This window comes from Macrobrachium nipponense, chromosome 16 (genome assembly GCF_015104395.2).
Source record: "Macrobrachium nipponense isolate FS-2020 chromosome 16, ASM1510439v2, whole genome shotgun sequence".
Lineage (NCBI taxonomy): Eukaryota > Metazoa > Arthropoda > Malacostraca > Decapoda > Palaemonidae > Macrobrachium > Macrobrachium nipponense.
Window position 1 is genome coordinate 92,058,372 of NC_087209.1, and position 21,546 is coordinate 92,079,917.

Genomic DNA, 21,546 nt, shown 5'->3' on the forward strand with positions numbered 1-21,546 from the left:
CAGGTAAGTATGAACAAACTTAATTGTATAATAACAATAACATGTTTAAAACACACATGGACAGAGTCAACAGACTATGAACTCAAGAAGGTTCTAAAATTAAATCAGCTTGCAGAGAGAGACACAAGTATGTAAAATGAAAAGCTTTTCAATTCCTTCATATTTATTAATTTATAAGTAAACCAATACACCTGAAATTCAGATGTCAGCACAGAGCAGGAATGAATTTTCTCCTTGCTTAATTATCTGGAGGTCAAAGGATTCCACAACTATGCTAGGTGAACTCTTCCACATTTTACTTGTAGCCAAGATAGAACTAGCAAAATTATTATTAAACCTATTGCTAGGAAACATCACATTGTTTGCTGTGACAGCCTGCCTAATGTTATGAGCAAAAACAACTAGACCAGGTAAAGAAGAGTGCAGGGGATGTTTGTCATTGTAGCTCATTCTGGAACATTTCTGCAAGATACCAGTTTTTTAAGAAAGAGCAAGCAAGCACACTTTTTCACTGAAGGACCTGCTGACTCTTCTGGGTCCATTCTCCTAAATTGCTATTTCAGCATCTCATGATTGAATAAGCCGGTTTTTACAAAAACAAATTTTTCTTATAAACCCATGAATCATCAGGAGTTTTACTGTACCTGTACTCCATTTTTGTTCAAACCTTGCAAGCATAATGGAATGAAGGTAGATGTGGAACACTGGGATTTAGGTACCACTGTAAGTATTTGGATATTTGATTTAGCGAAAGTGGGTTGGTGTGACTTGGATAATTATGTGTAGTAAAGCAACTTACAATTAATGGGTTTGTAAGAAAACTTCATTTGTTCTGATGGGAATTCAAAGCTAAGCTTTCATAGATGGAGCACTATACTCAGTGAAGTGTGTGCTGCGACTGTCTGCTTATTTAGAAAGCAAATTCTTAATGGGTGGGGCTATGAGACACCTGTGACCTGACCTAGGTTAGCTTGTCCATTTTGTTCTCAGCTGTCTCGTTGTGCAGTTGTCTCTGACCTTTGTCCTGTGAGTTGAGATTTTCTTTTTTATCCGTCTCATGTTTGTGCCCTTTCTTCACTTTTTCTGCGGCACCTTGCTTTCATTTCCCCCTCGGGTAGCCCTGTGCTTTTGTGCATGCAATGTAGGATTGTTTTTTTAGTGTAAAAGGGAAGCATTTCTATGCTTTTTCTTTGTGTGACCCAGCCACGTGGGTGACCAAGATGGACATTTTATTTTATGGAAGCTTGCAAGGCAAATGTATGGTCATGCAGCTTGTGCCACAAGAATGCATGCTTATTGTAATAATAATGATTACAGTAAATACAAACTGTACTGTAATAATAATAGTTGTTAACTTAAGTTGTTACATACTCCTATTGATATTAGTAGGAAGAAAACTAACAAGAATATTATTTCTGAGGAAGCTTACGTATATCACCAGAAATGTACTTCTATTTTTTTTTCATACAGGTCAAACACCCCCGTGGATGCTGAAGTCCTTCAAACTATGAAACTTGTTGGGACCAATTGGTTATGCACCTAATTTACATAATAAGAAGAGGAATCAAGTAAGGATTATTGGCTTTGGCAATCTGCCATAATTTCATTTGACTCGGTCTGTAAACAGAAAGCAGCTTAACCAGTTCTCAGTTTTATTTGATTATCATACACAATCATTACTGTTTTTACATCAGATTCTTCTTTAATGGTCTATGACTCTATGTCCTCTCCCATTATTTTCTGGGTCTTCAAACTAGCTATTCTATATTTACTAGTACTGTACAGTTCTTTCTCCCTCATAACAATCTGACTCAGTGGTCTCATTAATTGTTTAAAATATTTATAATGATAATCATTTCAATCTTTTACATTCCCTGGAAACCACATCTCTGCAGCTTAATTTATACAGTATAATGATCATTCCACTACACTCTGGCCATGGGTCTTAACATCTGTAGTCACTTGTTGACTGTCTCCTGTATTTTCTTTAAAAATTTGAAGAGGCCTTATTACCCAGTTAAGGCCAATCCAAGAAAGACAACTTTTACCTGCCTTAGCATAATTTACCTCTGGTTTTCAAGGAATTAATATTCCTGCTGTCATTTATACGGTGCTTGGAAATGTTATACATATATTTAAGTGCTGTTTATGGATGTCTCATCATTTTGTCTAAATTCAACTTTTTTTTTACTAAATTTTCATCCTTATGAATGTATGCTTTCATTTTTTGTTTTTATTATGTCTTCTTTGTTTGAGAGGTTGTAGATATCCTTCATGTTATGTGTTGTTGTGCAAGTATTACCAGTAATCCAAGTTCTGTTTTATGATTGTGTTTTGCAGAAAATGTATATTGTTTGTATTATGGACATAATGAAATGTCATTACCTATGCCGTGTGTTATTTACCATGCTTTTTTCAAGTCTAGAAAAAGTTTTATAGAGAATTTCTGCCTGTCATTTATTGCATAAATCTTTATGGTCATATCTGCATTAAGCATAAACCATAGAAATGGAGTAACTACACAAGTTTTCCTCTAAACTATTTTTTCTCAGCATATGAATACAAGTATTAGGATTTATATATGAAGGATGAATGGTTTATTATTTTATTCCTATTATGTGGAGGCAATAATGAAATTATTATTATTGTTGGTATTTGGATAATAACTTTTAACAGTCATTGTAGCATAGCAACATTTATTTTTTTAGGTAGGAATAATAAATTCAGTCGAAACAAGGGGGGGGGGGGGTGGGGACCAAAGTCCAGTCAGAATGAAAATGTGATTGTTAAAACAGAAAGATGGAATTACAGTGCATGTCCTTGGCGATATCGTAAACAAAATGGAGATAAAATACAGCAAGCTTGGCATAGATGGATTTTGACTACGACCAGTATAACAGAACTTGTTTCTCAGGGTTGGATAATTCACTGCCAAATTCTTACTGCAACCCAATGATACAGGTAAGTTCAGGTATTCATATATGTCTTGTACCATCTCTGTTTATACTGTAACAGTGAATATTAAAAAATCTTGTGCATGGAACAAGGTTTGGACAGTTAATGAAACTTTTTAAATCATGAATAGACTAAAATTGGTTTGATGTTTCCATCTTAACTATCCTTTTTAACTACTAATGCATAGCCCAATATGCAATCTGTTATTTTTCTTTTACATTTTGTATGACACAATTTTATCTTAATTTTCCAGATGTTTTACTACATTTCACCTTTGCGAGCTCTTGTGATGTACACTTGTGTGAACGAGAGTTTTGTCTAGTTTTGTGAATTGGGTTTCTATATTTCACATGCTGGATGTTAGTATGGGACAAGGCACACCTTGCCATGCCTCAAACTTCCTCAGAGCATTTAGAACCATTCCTGAAGCATCTGCAATGAGCCTGACGTTGTCAGATCAAGATAGTCGAGCAAAAATTAATTTTGCAACAAAAATTCAGGTAGTATTAAGCTTTGATGTTTGTGTAATTTGATAGCATTTTAACTTTGTCAATAAGGAATTGGATAAAACCACTTCTTTCTCTCAGCAATTTGATAAGTATGTCAAAACATTTGGAGTACTTTTTTTGTAGGTGATAGTAGTGATTAACCTTTGACTAGTTAAAATTTAATTTGCAAATATTAAATGTTTACAGAGCTGGAATAGATTCGTGTTGCAGCAGCTTCAATACTGAGACTTTAGTGGAACAAAAAAAAATGACAGATGATAGTCATTTGTATTCCTTTGGCTGATGGGCAAAGCATTCAGCATCAAGCACAAGTGGCTACTGTTGATGAAAATCAAGTGGAAGGAGAAAAAACAGGTTGGTACAGCTACTTGTAAAACAGATTAGAAACCAGTTTTTGTTTTGTACATGCCAAAGTTGAAACAGGCCATATAAAGTTTGAGAGTGCTTGTGTTGTGTGAAGACTAGCTGCACTTCTAGTAAGAGACTAGTTTCTTAGTTGATAGAAATAACTTTTCTGTTTATTCTGGACTCTCACATTTAATAATTATTGAAATTTCCATCACTGATTGGTCTGATGTTTTCAGTTTCATTTTATTTTCTGTAGTAATTTTAGGAAAATGGATGAAATTTTGCAGTACAGACTGAGAACTGATATTGAAACCAGTCTGGATATAAGGAGTTTATAATATGTAGTCTTGTTTCTCTTTTATGTTGATATGGTCATATGTGAAGATAGATGTATAAAGATAATCAAATTTAAGCTTGTAATAATTGGAGTACATATATGTAGTTGTATGGAAATAGGTCTTGACATTCATATCTTTGAAAGGTACAGGAACATAGTGACAGTTAGTCTTGTTTAAAGGAAGATGGTATTTAAAAGATAGAAGAGTGGAATGGAGAGGAGAGGATTGAAAACCAGTTTATGCAAACAAAGTCTTACAGTGATTAGAAAGGAAATAAAGGTAGAAATAGTTACAAAAAAATCGGTCATGCAAATGTGGGAAAAATGGGGTGAACTCAACAACTGTCACTGAGGATCCCAAATACTCGTATAAAGAAAATATAAGGCTTGAAACTTTCAGTGCCCAAAATATTTTAAAATCAATGGGGAAAAAGGGGAGATGGAGCATCCCTTAGTAGAAGAGCAGACATTATAAGTAGAACATGTCTATTACCTTGATGATATGCTGGACTAAGAAGTGAAATCAGAAGGTACTAAGAAACAAATAATTGCAAAAGTTTGGGGTAAGTGAAATGCGATCGCTAGACTATTGGTAAATAAAGTACTACATATAGTGAAACAAAGCATAAATTATGATACATGCTTAAGTCTTGTGCTATAGACTTGTTGATGACAAGGAAAATGTAAGATATTATGAAGAGACATGATTGTAGAGTGCTGAGATTGAAGGCAAGGGAAGGTTTCTAAGTATTGCATGATAATAAATTGTTCCTTTGTATTAAGGAAAAGATACTGGAGCTCATGATAGATAACTAAACCTAGCATCTTCCAGATATCATCAGTCATAAATAGCAGTGTGGAGAAAGAAAGACAACACTTACAAAGGAGGCTACTGAATTTTTGAAAAATTTATTGTGATTCTAATAAACTGAAAAAAGCAGGAGTGTGAAGGGAAGATCATAATATAGATGAGGCAGTGGTGGAGAGATGTGTTAGTCTAATGGATGAAAATGGATTGATATCTCAGAGATCGACATGTTTAACAGAAGTCGGTCAGACTTTTGTAGATATAGTAGATATGGAGCAGAAGGAAGATCAGTAAGAAGGCGGAGGAAATCATGGAAAATGAGCAAAAAAGGGTCTAGACTTGGTGGGAATTCAGGTAGAAAGTACATGAGAGGAAGTAGAGAGAACTCATTTTACATTTTACACTGTAAAGGGAAAATCTTTATGTAAAATGTTAGTGATGGTGTTGTTGATTCTGATATTGCCTTATTTGAAACAGTTGGTTTTAGGAGTTAAAATTTTCAGTATTAATCTGCCTTTTAACTTCACCTTTAATAGTGGGGCTATAATTGGGTGTTATGAAACCCAATGGAACTAAACCCTTTTGTTTAATACTGTTTAGTAAAACCAAATTTTAACAAAGCACTTCTTTGATTCTGTTTTGGAAAAGGAATTTAACTAGCCCTTATGAATGTTTCACAAGAGTTCAGTCTAGACATATGCTCTTAATTTTTCAGTAGGAATAATTTTTTTTAACAGTCGCAACTAAGAATAAACTTAAAGGCAATTAGTCCATATTTGGTAATTAGTACTAACTTTAGATCTTGGCATTTTGAGAATGAATCCTTATAAATTTGTACAAATGTTTAGAAATTAACATTTTTTATTGGAACTGCTTATATGTTAGTTTTGGGTTACACTCAACATTACTGTAAACTTGTAAAATTCAATGTTTAGGTAATTATTACCTTAATGTATTGTTTGAACCCTTTTTGATAGTGGAAGCATCAAGTATGAAGTACATTAACTATTAGCAGTTTTTAATCAAATTTAAATCACAAAAAGTTATGCTACAAAGTTAACTTTAATATTTAAAACTAAATGGAAGAGGCATTGAATTTCCTCTGATACACTTACAACTTTCATTAATTGAAATAAACACACAACTTTCATTATTTGGAATTAACATAAGACTCATAGAATCTTTTCTCTCCACATTTTGGGGTTTCTGTTGCTTTTTAATTATTTACTTATTGCTACACTGTCATATTTAAGAATTAAAAATGACTAAATGTGACATTTACAGATGAAGAGAAAAAAATTGAACATCAAGACAAGCAAGAGTTTTCTCCAGTTGCAGACATTTTTGGTTCACATGCAATAAGCATAAATCGTTGCACACGTTGTTGTCATGAAATTCATAAAGATACTACATCTCTTCTTGTTAACCTCTCATATCCAGAAGTAAATGGAGGTGAGTATGCTGTATTTTTACTTTATATAAATTATTTAATGACAGTTTGAGTTGATTATGTAAATACATGAGTACCTAATAATATAATAGTACTAATATTAATGCATCTTAAACACTTGAAAAGGTGGAAAGCCTATCCTTAAGTAGGAGGTTTTGTATACTAAAGAAACTGAAATAGAAGATTTAAATGGGTTGCGAGAATAAACATGAACTTCCTTTGTAGATTCCCCACCTGGCTTCGTTCCGTTTTCAAGCATAGTAGAAAGAAGCATGGGCTTGGAACAAACTAGGCAAGCATGGTGTGATTCATGCACAAGATACCAACCCATTGAGCAGTGGAGACGTTACAGGACTTTACCAAATATTCTGGCTACGAATTGTGGCCTAGATAGTTGCCCAGGTTTGTTGATTTTTTGTCAAGTATTACAGGTAATTAAAATATTTGATCCACTGGTTCCATTCTTCACTCAATGTTTATAAAGTATTAAAACTTTCATCAGTTGAATGTTGATCTAATTTCGGTGATATATTAAGGACATAGTATTGAGACGTGACAAAGGCTCTTCACATTATGGTATGTAAATATTCATAGGTTCAGCAATATTTATTTATTTCATATAAGAGGCTTTTCTGATCCATTGTATATTACTCACAGGATATTAAATTTTGCGGAATCAGTTTTTGAAGAAAATATTGTTGACTGAGGTGAAAGAGAAGCAGAAAGAGGAGAAAAAGAATGCTGAAGTTAAAAAAAGATAGTGAAGACAAAGAAAATAAAATGACCGTTCAGCAGCTGTTACAGGTGGATGTTTTATATAATATCAAAAACTTTTCTGGTTTTCCGTCTGTGCAGAGTATTTAGTCACATTATTTGTTTGCAGCTGTCATTTTGATCTTGTGAGGCAAAAAGAGTTGTTTTTATTTTTGAAACCAGTCTGCATTTTTCCTGCCATCAAGCCAGATTCACATTTGGTATGATGAATGGAATGATTCCTTAAACAATTTATTATTCATGTTGTGCATAATGCATACAAGACTACAACTTATTTTCTTACGAGTATGTTTGCAGGCCTTGTTCCTCATGCTCTTGTTAATCATCTTTAATGTAAATTTTATCCTGCAGTAGAACAGTTTATCACTGTTTATATTCTATTTATTAGTATTCTTTTTATAATTATTATTATATAGATTAATAACACCTGTCTCAATTCTAGCCTCCTGGGCCTCTCATGTGTGCTGTTGTTTTATGTTAGAAAGTGAAAATTGGAGCAAGTTGAAGTTAACTTAGGTAAAATGCCAGATAGGAAGAGACTGTTGGGAATAGATGGAAACTTTAATGCAGATACGTACTATTGCTGCAAAGTACATCTGCAGCATACTAACTAACAAGGTCTAATAAGCAAGCCTTAGGCCCCAGCAAGGATTCTTGTATATACTCTTAAATGGTTGATATACAAGAATGTTTTCTTGTGACAGGAAAAACTTGTCTAGTTTACCGCTATTCCAGGTCATAAATGCTACCGAGAGAAGAGAAAAAAGTTTAGTATTTTAATCTAAAGATTTAATGGCATATTGAACAATGGTTTCCAACTTTTATTTGGACAAGCATCCTGTAGGAGTGTCTAGGTACTACAGTAGCTATTTGTACAGTATATAATTATCTTCTGATTTCCCCTTAAGCATAATAAATAGTCTGTTCATATTCATAAAGGCAGCATAGTAGATGATCTGTTCATATGCATGAAGGCAGCATAATAAATTGTCGGTTCTTTACTTTGACTATCATTATTTATGTCAGATCAGTGGCAAAGGGATCATGGAGGGAGTGATACATTACTGGGACATTGGTATTAGACGTTATGTTGAAACTAAATGTTTCGGTTACTTGGAAAGTGAAGGATTTTAATGCAGGATTTTTGTGAAGATTCTGGTAGTGTAGTGCAGGATTTTTGTTTAGGTTATGGTAGTGTAGTGAAGTCTATATTAATTATGTATTATGTATTATTTTAGGAAGTCCATCAACACCTTCAAAAAGGAATGCATATCCTGAGAGTCCTGCGCAGCACACACCTAATGCACGCCCTTGTAGATATGGTACTTCATGCACTCGTTCTGATTGCCGTTTTGGACATCCAGGACGTGATACTGCAGATGGTAAATTTGATCTAATTTTCCTTTTTTATCTTTTGAGTGGAATTATGCTATATTTGTTTTGAAAATTTTTGAGTGATTGAAAAATTTACTGTTAATACTTACATCAGTTAAGTTTTAGTGACCTAACTTTTTACCTTGGTTTCAAAGGATTTGCATCGTATGCAAATTACAAAATCACAATGTATTTGTGTTTGTGTGGTGTGGGGAGTGGTGTTACAGTGATAAAATCTAGGCTGTTTTAAAACAGGGTACATTCCACAAATCAAAGTAGTTACAGTATTAATATGGTTTTTATTTTGCATACAATGTTCTGTGATAGGTTTTAACATGCTGTCTACCATTATCCTAAAAAGAATGCAACCTCTCCATCTAGCCTGGCTTGTTTCATCACTCTGCCCCCTCATTTTGGGACCACCTTGACGTGGTGGAGGGGGCTCTCGAACCTCAGGAATCTCTTCCCAGGTTCGAACCCAAGAGTCCCATATGACATTATATATTTCGAGTAAACTTATGTGGACTTTTCCATTTTTTGCCAAAATTTTTAAAAGCAAATAAATGAGAAAACATATCATGGCTTAACGTGGAGTTAAATCCGAAGCTAAATAGTGAGAACTGTGGTAGATCCATCATCTACCCGACAATGTTCGGACCTGTTTTTCAGGCGGAACTATTCTGTGGAGCTGGGACCACGGATTCCAGGGGGGGCCTGGTTCTAGGAATAGAACTCTCGGCATTCTATCCAGTTTGCCCATAATGTGATTAGGATGGGGATAATTGTATTAACATAATACTCTTAGTCCTAGCAAGCGGGTTCTGCTTACACTTGGGCCATACTAATCATGTTATGCCATCCCCTTTTGGGGTAGGAGTAGGGATGCGGACATTTGGGAGTCCTTTCTCACTGTGCCTTTGGCAGAAGATTTAACTTCGCGAAGGGCCAATGATAATCTTTTCAGATTTTTTTTTTTTTTTTTTTTTTTTTTTTTTTTTTTTTTTTTTTTTTTTTTTTTTTTTTTTTTTTTTTTTTTTTGTAAAAATTCAAAAATCAAAAATTTATGAAACTGTGAAATAAATGATTTTGAGTACCCCTGGGCCCCACATGATGGAAAAACTACGGCACAGTTGATGACCATTAGCACGTCACTCCCGAATTTCCTAGGTACTGCCACAAGTAGTGAAAGTACTATAAAAGATACAAAGGAACACCCTGTTCCAAGTAAAGCAGCAGAACCAGAAAACCAAATAGAGTGCATAAATAAAAAAGAAACAAACAAACATAAATTGGTAAACTCCAATATTCGTAACATGGAACCATATATGATGAACAATAATTCTGAATTAGAGACAAATAATCCTCCCAGCAATACAGAAAAATATCAAATAAAAATCATAATAGACAAGCAACATACATAAAACAAGGACCAAAAAGAAACAAAAATTACCGACTTAATCCACATTGGTACATTTTGATGACCTCTTTGGACCAGATAATTGGTCAAGATTTCTAGTCCTCAAGCTGACAACAAAATCTCAGCAGCGATGCTAGAAAACAAATTACTTAACATATATCCAACACAAGACATGGAATGCAGACACATCAAAGGACAATGAATGGCTTATCCAAGTAACCAATAAAAACAAAAAGCAGTTCCACTGCCTTTTTGAAGTATAACAGAAATAAATAATATAAAGGTAATAATTACAAAAGCCACGAAACATGAATTATGTACAGGGTACAGTCATCCTACCCAATAGCGAGCAGGAGCTTCCTTCAAACAACTATTGCTAGCTTCCCTTAAAATTGAGATATAACAATATCCACGATTTAGAAATATACTCTATTTCAAGTAGGAAAGATAAAAGTAAAAATATCAACATTGCCAAAATAAAATTTACAGGCCAAGACTTACCATTTAAAATAAAAATTCTTGGACAAAATAGAGAAGTTCGTCCTTTGTTCCTAAACCATTACAATGTACACAGTGCTCAAGGTATGGACACACATCAAAAAGATGCCGTAATAAAGCTATATGTGCAGTCTGTTCTGTGCATCAGATGACCATACCACTAATTGGAACTGTAAACAATCAAAATGTATTAATTGTGGACTAGCCCATCACGCAAAATCTAAGGAGTGTTCCATTTTACCAATATAACACAGAACTTCAGTTGTTAATAAATAGGACAGGAATGTCAGTCCATGGAAGCCAGACTTGAGCTAAAAGTAAGAGGCGTTAACAATCCATCCAAAACCCCCACCTTTTCAAATGTGACTAAAAATCAAGACATCAAACAGCACAATGACAAACAAGATAGTATAACATGGAAACTGGATTCATACCAATAATACTGAAAAGAACCCAAAATAAAAGTGATATTACAACAACCAATACCACCACCAACATAGATGATTCAGTTATCCATCGGAAAAGAACTTCCAATAGAAGAAGAATTAAATAATGATGATAATCGAACTGGCAAAAAGAAAAGAATTCTAGAAAGAACCCCACCTAAGGGAAAAAAAGTAAATATTGAAAATTACAATCAATCCAGAGAGACTCCAACTACACCAGGAGAACATTTTAAAAAAGATATTAAACTAACCTCATCACAAGTGGAAATACACAATTACCCTCAATCTCAATCAAACAGCCAACATCTGGACAGTAAGATCACTCTTTACAATTTCCATCAAATAATACTAATGAAAATCATACCATTAAACCAAACCAAAATATAACTATCACCCCCCAACCATCCACAAGACCGAAATATCCCATTAACAACAACAAAACAAATAACCCCTCAAACCAACAGTCCTTATCACTACAGAAAAGGAACAATAGAATTACAAAACCAGACATTTCTAAGCTAGACCAAAAACTTCTGAACCAATAATTAACATTACCAAACATGCTTCATCTTGTGGTTGTAATGAATGCTTTGTAAGTACATATAACCAACTAACTACCAAGACAGAGGACACAGTACGAAATTGTATTGACAATTTTACAAATTAAGGAGGTGCCCTTTAACACACCAACATGAGAACGAATTATGTTCTGAATCCTTAAAATACAAAAAGGGGAAATTATAAAATCAAAAATAGACTTATTAATATTCAACTATGAAAAAACAAACAACTGCAGAAATCTAATAACCAACATACAAATACAACGATTAAAAAACCACAAATAAATTCAAATGCATATAAACTACGAGATAAAGTAAATCAGCAATCAATTTACAGAATTTAACACCAATTCCTCCCAATAATGGAATATAAAATCATTCAATGGAATATAAATGGTCTCTTAACCGACTACGTCTGGGTGAATTACAAAGAATCATACGAGACCACAACCCAATGTGCATATGTCTACAACATATAGGAAGTAACCCTACAAATATCCAACACTATAAAATTGCCTGTTATTCACCAACTGACGGTGGAAAATTAGGCACAGCCATATACGTTCATAATAGCATTACATATGAACCTGTTGACATACCATCTATGCCATATCAAACTAACATCAATTAAACTGTATATGCCTGATAAAAGTAAAATTACTATTTGTAATTTATATAACCAACCAAATTTCAATGCAAATTTCAGTGATTTTTCTGAACTTATTAGCAAAAGTATACAGGAAACCACTACTTATAGTAGGAGATTTTAATGCACATAATCCATTATGGGATATTAATAACCCCACTGACACATCCGGAATCAACATAGAGAATACTATAATGAAACACAACCTGCATTGTCTCAATGAAAGTGAAGTTCCAACATATTTTTCAAATACACACCTAACCTTTTCTTCAATTGACATTTCATTATGTTCAAATGATGTAGCGGAGAAATTTGAATGGAACGTCCTAGACGATTCATACACAAGTGACCATTTCCCAATCATTCTGAACTACTTAAGTAATGTCAAAATATTGCCACCTACAAGATATAATATCCAAAAAGCTAACTGGGATAAATATTCCTATACACACGAAACATACCACCATTCCCACATAATGAAGATCACAATACTACATGTGAATCCTTCTCAAACTTCATAATAAATGCTGCAGATAAAAGTATTCCAAAAACCAAAACACATTCCACAAAATCCCCTGTCCATGGTGGAATCCAACATTAACAACATTAATAAAAATAAAATAAAACATATATTGAGTCGCAATCTAAACAGACTCAAAACTCGCCTTAAATCACTCAACAAAATGCCCTATAGTATAAACATATTAAACAAAAATAGTTATAACAAACATAACAATTAACCACAATTAAAACCACTATATAACAAATATACAGCCAAATTTAGAAAAAACGGTAATAGCAGAAAAAATCGCATCATGGAAGGAATATGTCTCAACATATCATCAAAACACATCCACAAGGGATGTCTGGCAAAAGATAAGGAAAATCAATGGAAAACATATAAGACCTCCAAGAAGTGCAATACATTTAAATGGAAAAATATACCATGATACTTATGAAATATCAAACATAATTGGGAAACATTTTGATACACATCAGTGCTTACTCCAGCCTAGATACACATTTTCAAAGTATCAGAAAACAAAAAGAAAATATAATACTCAATTTTGAAACTCTTGAAGACCTGGAATATAACTATATTTTTTTAACATGGATGAACTAGATAATGCCATCAACTCTTGTCATCCCTCTGCACCAGGATATGATAAAATATTTGAAATGATAGAAAAATTAGCTCCTATAGCTAAATCATATTTATTAAAATTTTACAATAGTATCTGGCTAAAACGTGTCTTTCCTGATAAATGGAAACATGCCATAATTATTCCAATAAACAAACCAGGAAAGGATGCAAGTAATCCATCCAATTATAGACCGATATCTCTAACAAGTTGCCTATGCAAAATCTTAGAAAAAATGGTTAATGCACGATTAACGTATGTAATAACCAAAGAATCCATTTTAACACCAACACAATCTGGTTCAATAGCTGCGGAGATCAACCCTAGATCCCTTAACACATTTAGAAGATCATATCAAAAAAGGCTTTGAACAAAAGAAATTAACAGTAGCTATATTTTTTGATATAGAAAAAGCATACGATACAACATGGAAACATAACATCATGCAAAAACTCCACTCCAAGGGACTAAGAGGCCACTTACCAATATTATTAAGGGAACGTCTAACAAACAGAACTTTTCAAGTAAGAGTAGAAAATTCCTACTCAGTAAACCCTATAAACTGAAGAAGGAATCCCTCAAGGTAGTTGTCTTGAGCTGTACATTGTTTGCTTTAGCAATCAATGACATTACTATAAACTTTACCAAGTGGTGTAAAAACAGTTTATATGTTTGATGACTTTGTCATTTACTATACGAGTAGTAATCTGAGACACGCTCAGAGAGTTCTTAGTACTGCCATTTCAAATATATGTAGTTGGGCAAATTCAGTTGGATTTTAAATTTTCAACTGATAAAACAAAAGCAATCGTCTTCTACAAAGACAAAAGGTGGATGAAGAACCAAACAATCAAACTGCATCTTTATAGCACTGAAATACAATTTTGTACAACAAAATCAAGTATCTAGGAGTAATATTTGATCAACATTTAAATTGGAAAGAGCACATCAAATACATTAAAGCCAAGGGCATCAAAGCCTTGCCATAAATTAAAAAAGTTATCACACACTAATTGGGGAGCAAAGCGAGACATTTTATTAATGATATATAAGGCAACAGTCTTATCCATAATAGATTACTGCTGTCCAATATATTCATCCGCCTCAGAATCTGCATTAAAATCTCTCGATGCAGTGCACCATGAAGGCGTGCGATTGTGCACAGGAGCTTTCCGATCGTCCCCAACAAAAAACTCACTTTTGGTGGAGGCAGGTATTTTGCCCTTAAAACATCACCGTAATTTAATAACAATACAAAGAGGTCTTTCAATGCAAGTGGGATCGTCTCCTGCAACTTACTGCTGCTTCCAAAACTGTAATCAAGTAACAGCAGTTAATAGTACAAGCTCTTTCCCAAAAAGAGCTAGATACATAATGAACATACATAATATGAATCCAATTTTTCACCCACCAATGGAATTGCCACCACCATGGATTTTAAATAGAGTAAAGATATGTACCTCCCTGTCTTACCTACTCAAAAAAACAAATGGACAAGTACGGAAATGTACCGCCAACATGCTTTGGAACACATTAGAAGAAAAGGCGACAAATTTATGATATATACAGACGGCTCCAAAAATAATGTTGGAGTAGGAGCATCTGCATATTCGAAAAATATGTTAAGTAAAAAAAGCCTACCTTCAATATCCAATCAGTAATTACTGCTGAAGTCACAGCCATACAGATGGCTCTAGATATGATATCTGAGGCAAAAGCAAGTGTCTCTGTAATTTTCAGTGACTCACGTAGCGCTATAGATGCAATAGGACAGTATAAATCAGGAAACCCAAATAGTACAGGAAATTCAAATAAAAATTCATCAACTCCTCCAATCAGGAATATCAATGGAAATATGTTGGATCCCAGCACACGGGGAATAAAAAGGAAATGAATATGCAGACTCTGCTGCCAAATTAAGCCTGCACTATCCCTCCAACAATTTCATATGCCCCAGTGTCAGACTGGGTAAAATCAGTTAAAACATTAATTTACCAGGATTGGAAAGAAGAATGGGCCTCGGTGCCAACAACAAACAAACTTAAAAATATAAAAACTGAAAGTCTATGCATGGAGGACATCCTCACAGGAGGAAAGAGCAAAAAGCAGGTGATCCTAGCAAGGCTACGTATAGGCACACAAGATTCTCACATGGTCACTTGATGTCAACACCACATGCTAACCCAGTGAAATGTAACAGATGTCAAATACCCATGACAGTGCAGCATTTGCTTGTTGAGTGCCCAAATTGGACCAGCAAAGATCTATTTATCTGCGGAGTTCAGAAATGAAAAATATTCTTGCGGAAAGCAGGGATTTTTCAATTAATAAAATCATAAATTTTTTAAATAAGACGGGTTTCTTAAATAAAGTCTAAATTTTTTTTTTTTTTTTTTTTTTTTTTTTTTTTTTTTTTTTTTTTGTTTTTTTTTTTTTTTTTTTTTTTTTTTTTTTTTTTTTTTTTTTTTTTTTTCTCTCAGGATTGATCCCTGAGAACCAGCCCGAGAAGAGTCTACTTGAGACTCAGAGGTCTGGAAAAACTAACACCTATTAATAATAATAATTCATCACTCTGCTTATACATGTATGCCATGTCCTACTGTGGGGATCAAATGAGTGCGAGGATTAATGATTATTGGGTTTGTATGAGTATGTTTTTGTATCGTGAAAATTTTTTTTTTTCAGAACTCAATAATTATAAGTTGCTTGAATCACCATTTAGGATGTGGGACAAAATTCTGTATAGTACTTACTCAAATGTGTCATTTTTGTGATCTTGGTGGTATTCTCATTCCAAGAGTTTTCTTGAAGGAAGTTCAGCTTGAATTGGGGTGGGAGGTAAAACAATGGTTGGTACTTGACAGAAAAACAGGAATGTTGACAATGTTCCCGGGCCCTTGAAGGTGTGTACGCAGTACTGTACTAAGTTAAAAATTTGTGTTCATCAAATTGTCTTTGATGTATTAGTATTTATATTAATGTATTTTTCAGGTCAGCAGCCTGCTCACATATTAAGCTTACTGGATCAAACAATGGAGCATTCTTGGGTTCCATTTGGCATGAGGGCAAAGCTTAATGAAAATGGAACAGTAACTCTTAAAGATATACCAAAAGCTAAGGTAATATAGGCTATGAAGGTAGACAGGTTTTTCCCTAAATTTGTAAACTATAAGACTCGAGACTGTGGTTAATGTTATTGTGCAAATGTATTAATAATGCTAAGGAAATTAATCTATCAGTAACATGTAATATGCATTGCTTGGGAAGCGTGTTTAAATTAGTTTATGTTTGATGAAAATTAATACATATGTATGGTCACTATTATTTTTCTAGCTTGAAGAATCGGTTGATAATGAAGATGGAGTTGTCTATGAACTTGTAGGGGTAGTTTCTCACATTGGAGATCCTCGCTTTCCAGACAAAAATAACTTGGTGGCATGTATCAAAGTGGGCCCTACATATCATGTACGAGCCAAAGTGTCATCTGTGTCACATTGGTATTTATTTAATGACGTCAGGTAAGAATGGTTTTCAAAGCTTTTCATTATTCATATTTTGCCTAGTACTTGAAAAATAATGATGCAGCTATAAGTTACTAATGTCTGTTCAGATGGATTTTATTATAAGATTTAGGTTTAAAAGTCAAGAAAACCTATTATTTAAGTAGGTGCATTAACTTTTGGCTGGGCTCTATTCTTACTAACAATTCACTCACATGCCTTTGAGTGGATTTGGTTTCAGGGTTAAACATCGTACATTTCACTTTAATGTACTATACTCGAATATTTCTCTGGCAGATACTGCAATACAGTACCTACTCCCCCAACAATCGGTAATAAAAACTTAAGTGAATTAATGGAGGAATTAGCTTGAAGCTAATTTGCTAATCCATTACTTGAATAAGGTTTATTAAATACTAGAACAAAAGATGATGGTAGCATTTTGAGTGGGAGGTGTAAGATATTTTTGTGATACTGTTTACAAAGTACTCCAAGCATTAATGAATAACCTTAAGATCTAAATGTTTACCATTTACTATTTGGCCATTGTTATGATAGTGGTTTGTCTGTGGGGTCAGAATATCTCTAATTCAATTCTAAGTAAGATTAATTCAATTCTAGGTACATATTTATCTTATCTATTACTTCATTCTGAAGCAGATCAGGGAGATTTTTGTTTGATAATGGATCTCTATTTGCATCTGAATTAACATTTGTACATCACTTATGCCATGGAAATTATAAATATTAGCAGATCACTTTTAATAGCATAGATAATGTTTACTAGTCAGTAACCCCTAGTAGACATGACTCATTGGTATATTTATTGTGTCTACTTGGATAGTACCAAATATTGCCAGTCATTATGTATTTGATATGAATCTATATACTCTCCAACCCACCAGCTCATAGCTTAAAAGAAAAAAAAATTATTTTGCAGTTGCTCTTAAGTACAACTTGGGAGGTTGTGGTTAGGGATATATTTTAAAGAGACTTCTGATGATAGGACCCTGGTCACCTTTTAGTATAGCCCTTCTGGTTCCTCTAATCCAGAGGTACTAGTGCGTCATGGCAACGTAGTGTTGTAGCTACAGGACATCAAGGGACAAGATCTTAACCATTACATGTCATAAGGTGGCACATCAGCTTCCTTTAGTTAAAGACCATCTTTTTGGTATCCAGAACAATATGTATGTAAACCAACAACTCAATAGCTGTGATACTCGTGCAGTCAGTAAAGTACCCAATCAGAAACATAGTGTTGGTTGCCAGTTGAGATCTTCATAAGGGTAAATTCAAACAAGGTTTGTATAGTGCTAAGGTTTGTCCCTCATTGTTACTGACAGTTTCAAAAGGGAAAATCAGTTATCAATGAAATTGCGGCCGCGGGACATGTCAATGGTGAACCTGTTAGTGTGACAAGCTTGAACCACAAACACTCGGTGTATCGTTTAAGTTATCAAGACCAAACAATCTATGTCTTTGGAACAGTTCCAGTCTTAGTGTTTATGCCTATTCCAACATTTGACTGCATTTTGCAGGGAACTTGAGAAGTTCTGCACCTCTGACAACACAAAAGGTCATGATGGTTCTCCCATGGCTGCACCCCTTGAGGAGGGGTAGGGCTTGTCATGTGATGTACTTTAGGCATTACTAAGGTTGTTGGCATCCCTTGAGCCATAGCTGCATTCACCTTTTAGCCTTTTAACTTCACCCCACATGCTGCTTCCTTTGGTATGTCTTGATGTCCAGTCATTACATCTTTTCACTGCCTTAAGCACTGAAGAGCTGAAGTTGTTCCAGTGCTTGGTTTTATAGCTTTTATAGATATGCAGATCTACATTCCATGGTGGCTGACTATTCCAGGAGCCTTCCAGCTCAGAAGAAACTAATCAAGCAGCCGTTCTTCCATGAATTCTGTGCCCATCTGGATATCCAGAGTCAGTATGCTTGGGGGTTATCCAGCAAGGCCTCAGAGGAAGCAGACTATTTTTGAAGAAATAGTTGCAGCCTTTCCAAGGTCTTGTAGGACATTAGCTGGTAGCCTCTGTCCAGCAAGTGGAATTGCTTCTGTTGTGTATTGGAAAGGGTATGGATCCACCTTGTCAGTGCAGTTTATTGTTAATTGCCTGCTTTTTTCTTTTTAAGGTAAAACAGACTTGTGTCTCCACCATCAAGGGATAAGAGATCAAGTTTTGGACTTTATGGGTAAACTTGTTCCTCAGTGGAATTGAATAGACTTATCCAACATTTCAAGTAGGGAGTTAACTGTTAGTTGCCCATACCTATTAAATGGGATTGCTGCCTCTTTTTGAAGTCTTAAGAAGTCTCATGAATCCCTTCCCAAAACCACCTTGTTAGAGCTCACATTTGAGAATGCCTTTTTACTTGCGTTTGGATCTTTGAGATGGATCAGTGGGATTCATGTTTAGCTAGGTTACCCACAAACTGTAAGGAATGATTGTCAGTAAGTTTTTAATTTTCTTCCAACTTCAAAGAAAGACCCAAATGAAAAATATCCAGGACTCATACTAGAGCACCCTTTGAAATTCCTTCCCTTTCTTATGTTGCTAATGATGAAGATGGCTATGAGGATCAGAAATTCAGGAGTCACTCATCCACTGTTCCTATCCATGGGCTGAAGAAGCAAGTCACAAAGAACACAGTTTCTTATTGTCCACAGCTAGCAATTGTGAGAAGCTTTGGTTGTGTAATGAGTAATGGGGAAGAACTGGTAATAATGTGAGCCCTTGAAGTTATAGCATGCTCTACTTCTGTCACCTTTAGACAGTCTTGATAAGTCTCTTATTTGTGGATGTACCCGTCGATGACATTTCATATATTATTTCTGCGAGTCATATTTCATTTAACAGGTTAGATTTGTATTCACTGGGACTGGTAGCCTTATCAGAACTAGCTTTACTTGGAGATATCTCATCTTCCACTTCATCTTAACTGACCCCTCACCTTTCATTCATGGTACTGTTACTAACTTAAACGTCCCTGTTTTTTACTTTTCCTTCTGTATTGAAAGGGAATGTCTCCTTTCATTATGAAAACTTATCAGATAAAAGCCTCTTGTTTTACACCCAGTAGTATTTTTGAACAATACAGCTTGCCAACCTATGAGCTGTTAGTCTTGGTTCTTGACTCTTATTGTCCCAAGTTCTCTACTGGACCATACGTGCATAAGCAAACACTCATCATCTTGACCTTGATCATGAATGCTTTTATATGACTTATGAGGTTGTGATAAACTCTTCTTTTCATACAAATTCATTAATCCTACAATGAGCACGTTTTTCTAGTCCCATATATCGTTGCCCCACACAATGAAAAGTGCATATCAAATACATGGGTGCTCAAAAAATGGTGTAGGGTGTTTCAGTGAATGTTCTGCTTCATGTGAAATTATCTTTATATTATCATGTTTAGTAGAGTGAAGAACTTTATCTATGATGTTATTTGTAATGTGTTGCCTTCAAAGGTACTTTTACTAACAGAATTCTGGTATTATTTAGTATTCAGCCAATTGCTGCTGAGGAAGCAGTGTGGTTCCCATGTGGTTGGAAAGTACCTTGTGTCCTGTATTGGCAACGACGTCATATTCCTTCAGCGCTCGAAAAAATAGAACCAGGTAATCCAATAACTAGTGATGTTTTTGGAGAAGATAAGTCACTGGCGCAAAGAGGAAGAAAACGAATCACTTTTACACCTCTCACAGCAGATGAAATGCCAGGCGAAGGTAAGCCCATCATTTTTCTTCAAGACCTCTTAAAAACTTTAAAAAATGCACGCAAGTAGAAGCTATTCTGCAATATTATAGTATGTTGGGACTGCAAATCATTTGCATTTTGTTGTGATATTTTGCCAAAATGTCATTTTAACACTTGACACAAATTGCTTTATTATACAATTTTTTTCTATTAAGGCCTGAAGTCTTATTATTTTTCTCAGTCTTATCTGTAGTTTGTGTGTTGAAATTCTAATTCATTTTAACATTGCTATTCTGTTGGTATGGTTGACTAAGAAGAGTTATCACATTTTTACCCTCATACGTTTGGTGAATGACATTCCATGAAAATATTAATCCATTTGAGATTTCAGTGCAATCCTGCTAATGTCCGCTCTTTAGATTCAGATGACATTATCTTCAGGAAATAAAAGAAAGATTTATATCATTGGGAAGGAGACATTGTATCTTATATATTTATAAAAGATAGCTGTTCTCAACCAACTTATGTTACTTTAATCTTGAATTGCTTTACTTTGCATTTTTGCTTGTTTTCTTTGCAGATGTGTATTGAACTGTACATTCAATTGCTAAATAGAGGAAACAGATGGTTTTATTAAGATTCTAAACCATCTATATAAATCTTTGTCATAATTCGGTTAATCTTCACAGGTGACTTGGTTGCAATGGATGCAGAGTTTGTTAATTTACATCAGGAAGAAGCAGAAATTCGTAGCGACGGCACAAGAACAACTATAAAGCCATCTCAGAAGTCTGTTGCCAGAATAACTTGCATTAGAGGGTAAGGTTGGATGAGGACTGTATGGCTGGATTGTTTTTATTTCTCACTAGGCCCAAAATTTGTTTACTCAAGATACACTTATTATGCTTACATTTAAGTAATCATTTAAAAGATTTTATAGGCAGTGTTACAAATTTCCATTAGATTTTGCAACATCATATGAAAAAAATTGCACAGTGTAATAGTACTGTAATTTTAATTTGTTTTAATCGTATTGCTTTCAGTTTTTTGATAATTTCTTTTATGA

The 21,546-nt window shown here is 34.3% G+C and overlaps 1 protein-coding gene and 1 long non-coding RNA gene across 2 annotated transcripts in view; both read left to right on the plus strand.

Annotated features, from left to right (window-relative positions):
- LOC135195402 (uncharacterized) overlaps positions 1–21,303 on the plus strand; it is a 118,822-nt gene extending 97,519 nt beyond the window's left edge. Inside the window, 6 exon segments of the mRNA XM_064221658.1 lie at positions 7,088–7,211; positions 8,420–8,563; positions 16,256–16,383; positions 16,598–16,782; positions 20,286–20,509; positions 21,170–21,303. Coding sequence (XP_064077728.1) covers positions 7,088–7,211; positions 8,420–8,563; positions 16,256–16,383; positions 16,598–16,782; positions 20,286–20,509; positions 21,170–21,303 — 939 coding nt within the window.
- On the plus strand, positions 3,740–6,796 carry LOC135195846 (uncharacterized). Its single transcript, XR_010310252.1, has 3 exons — positions 3,740–3,818; positions 6,242–6,409; positions 6,633–6,796. It is a non-coding gene; the product is annotated as an uncharacterized LOC135195846 (long non-coding RNA).
- Positions 21,304–21,546: the final 243 nt, after the last annotated feature.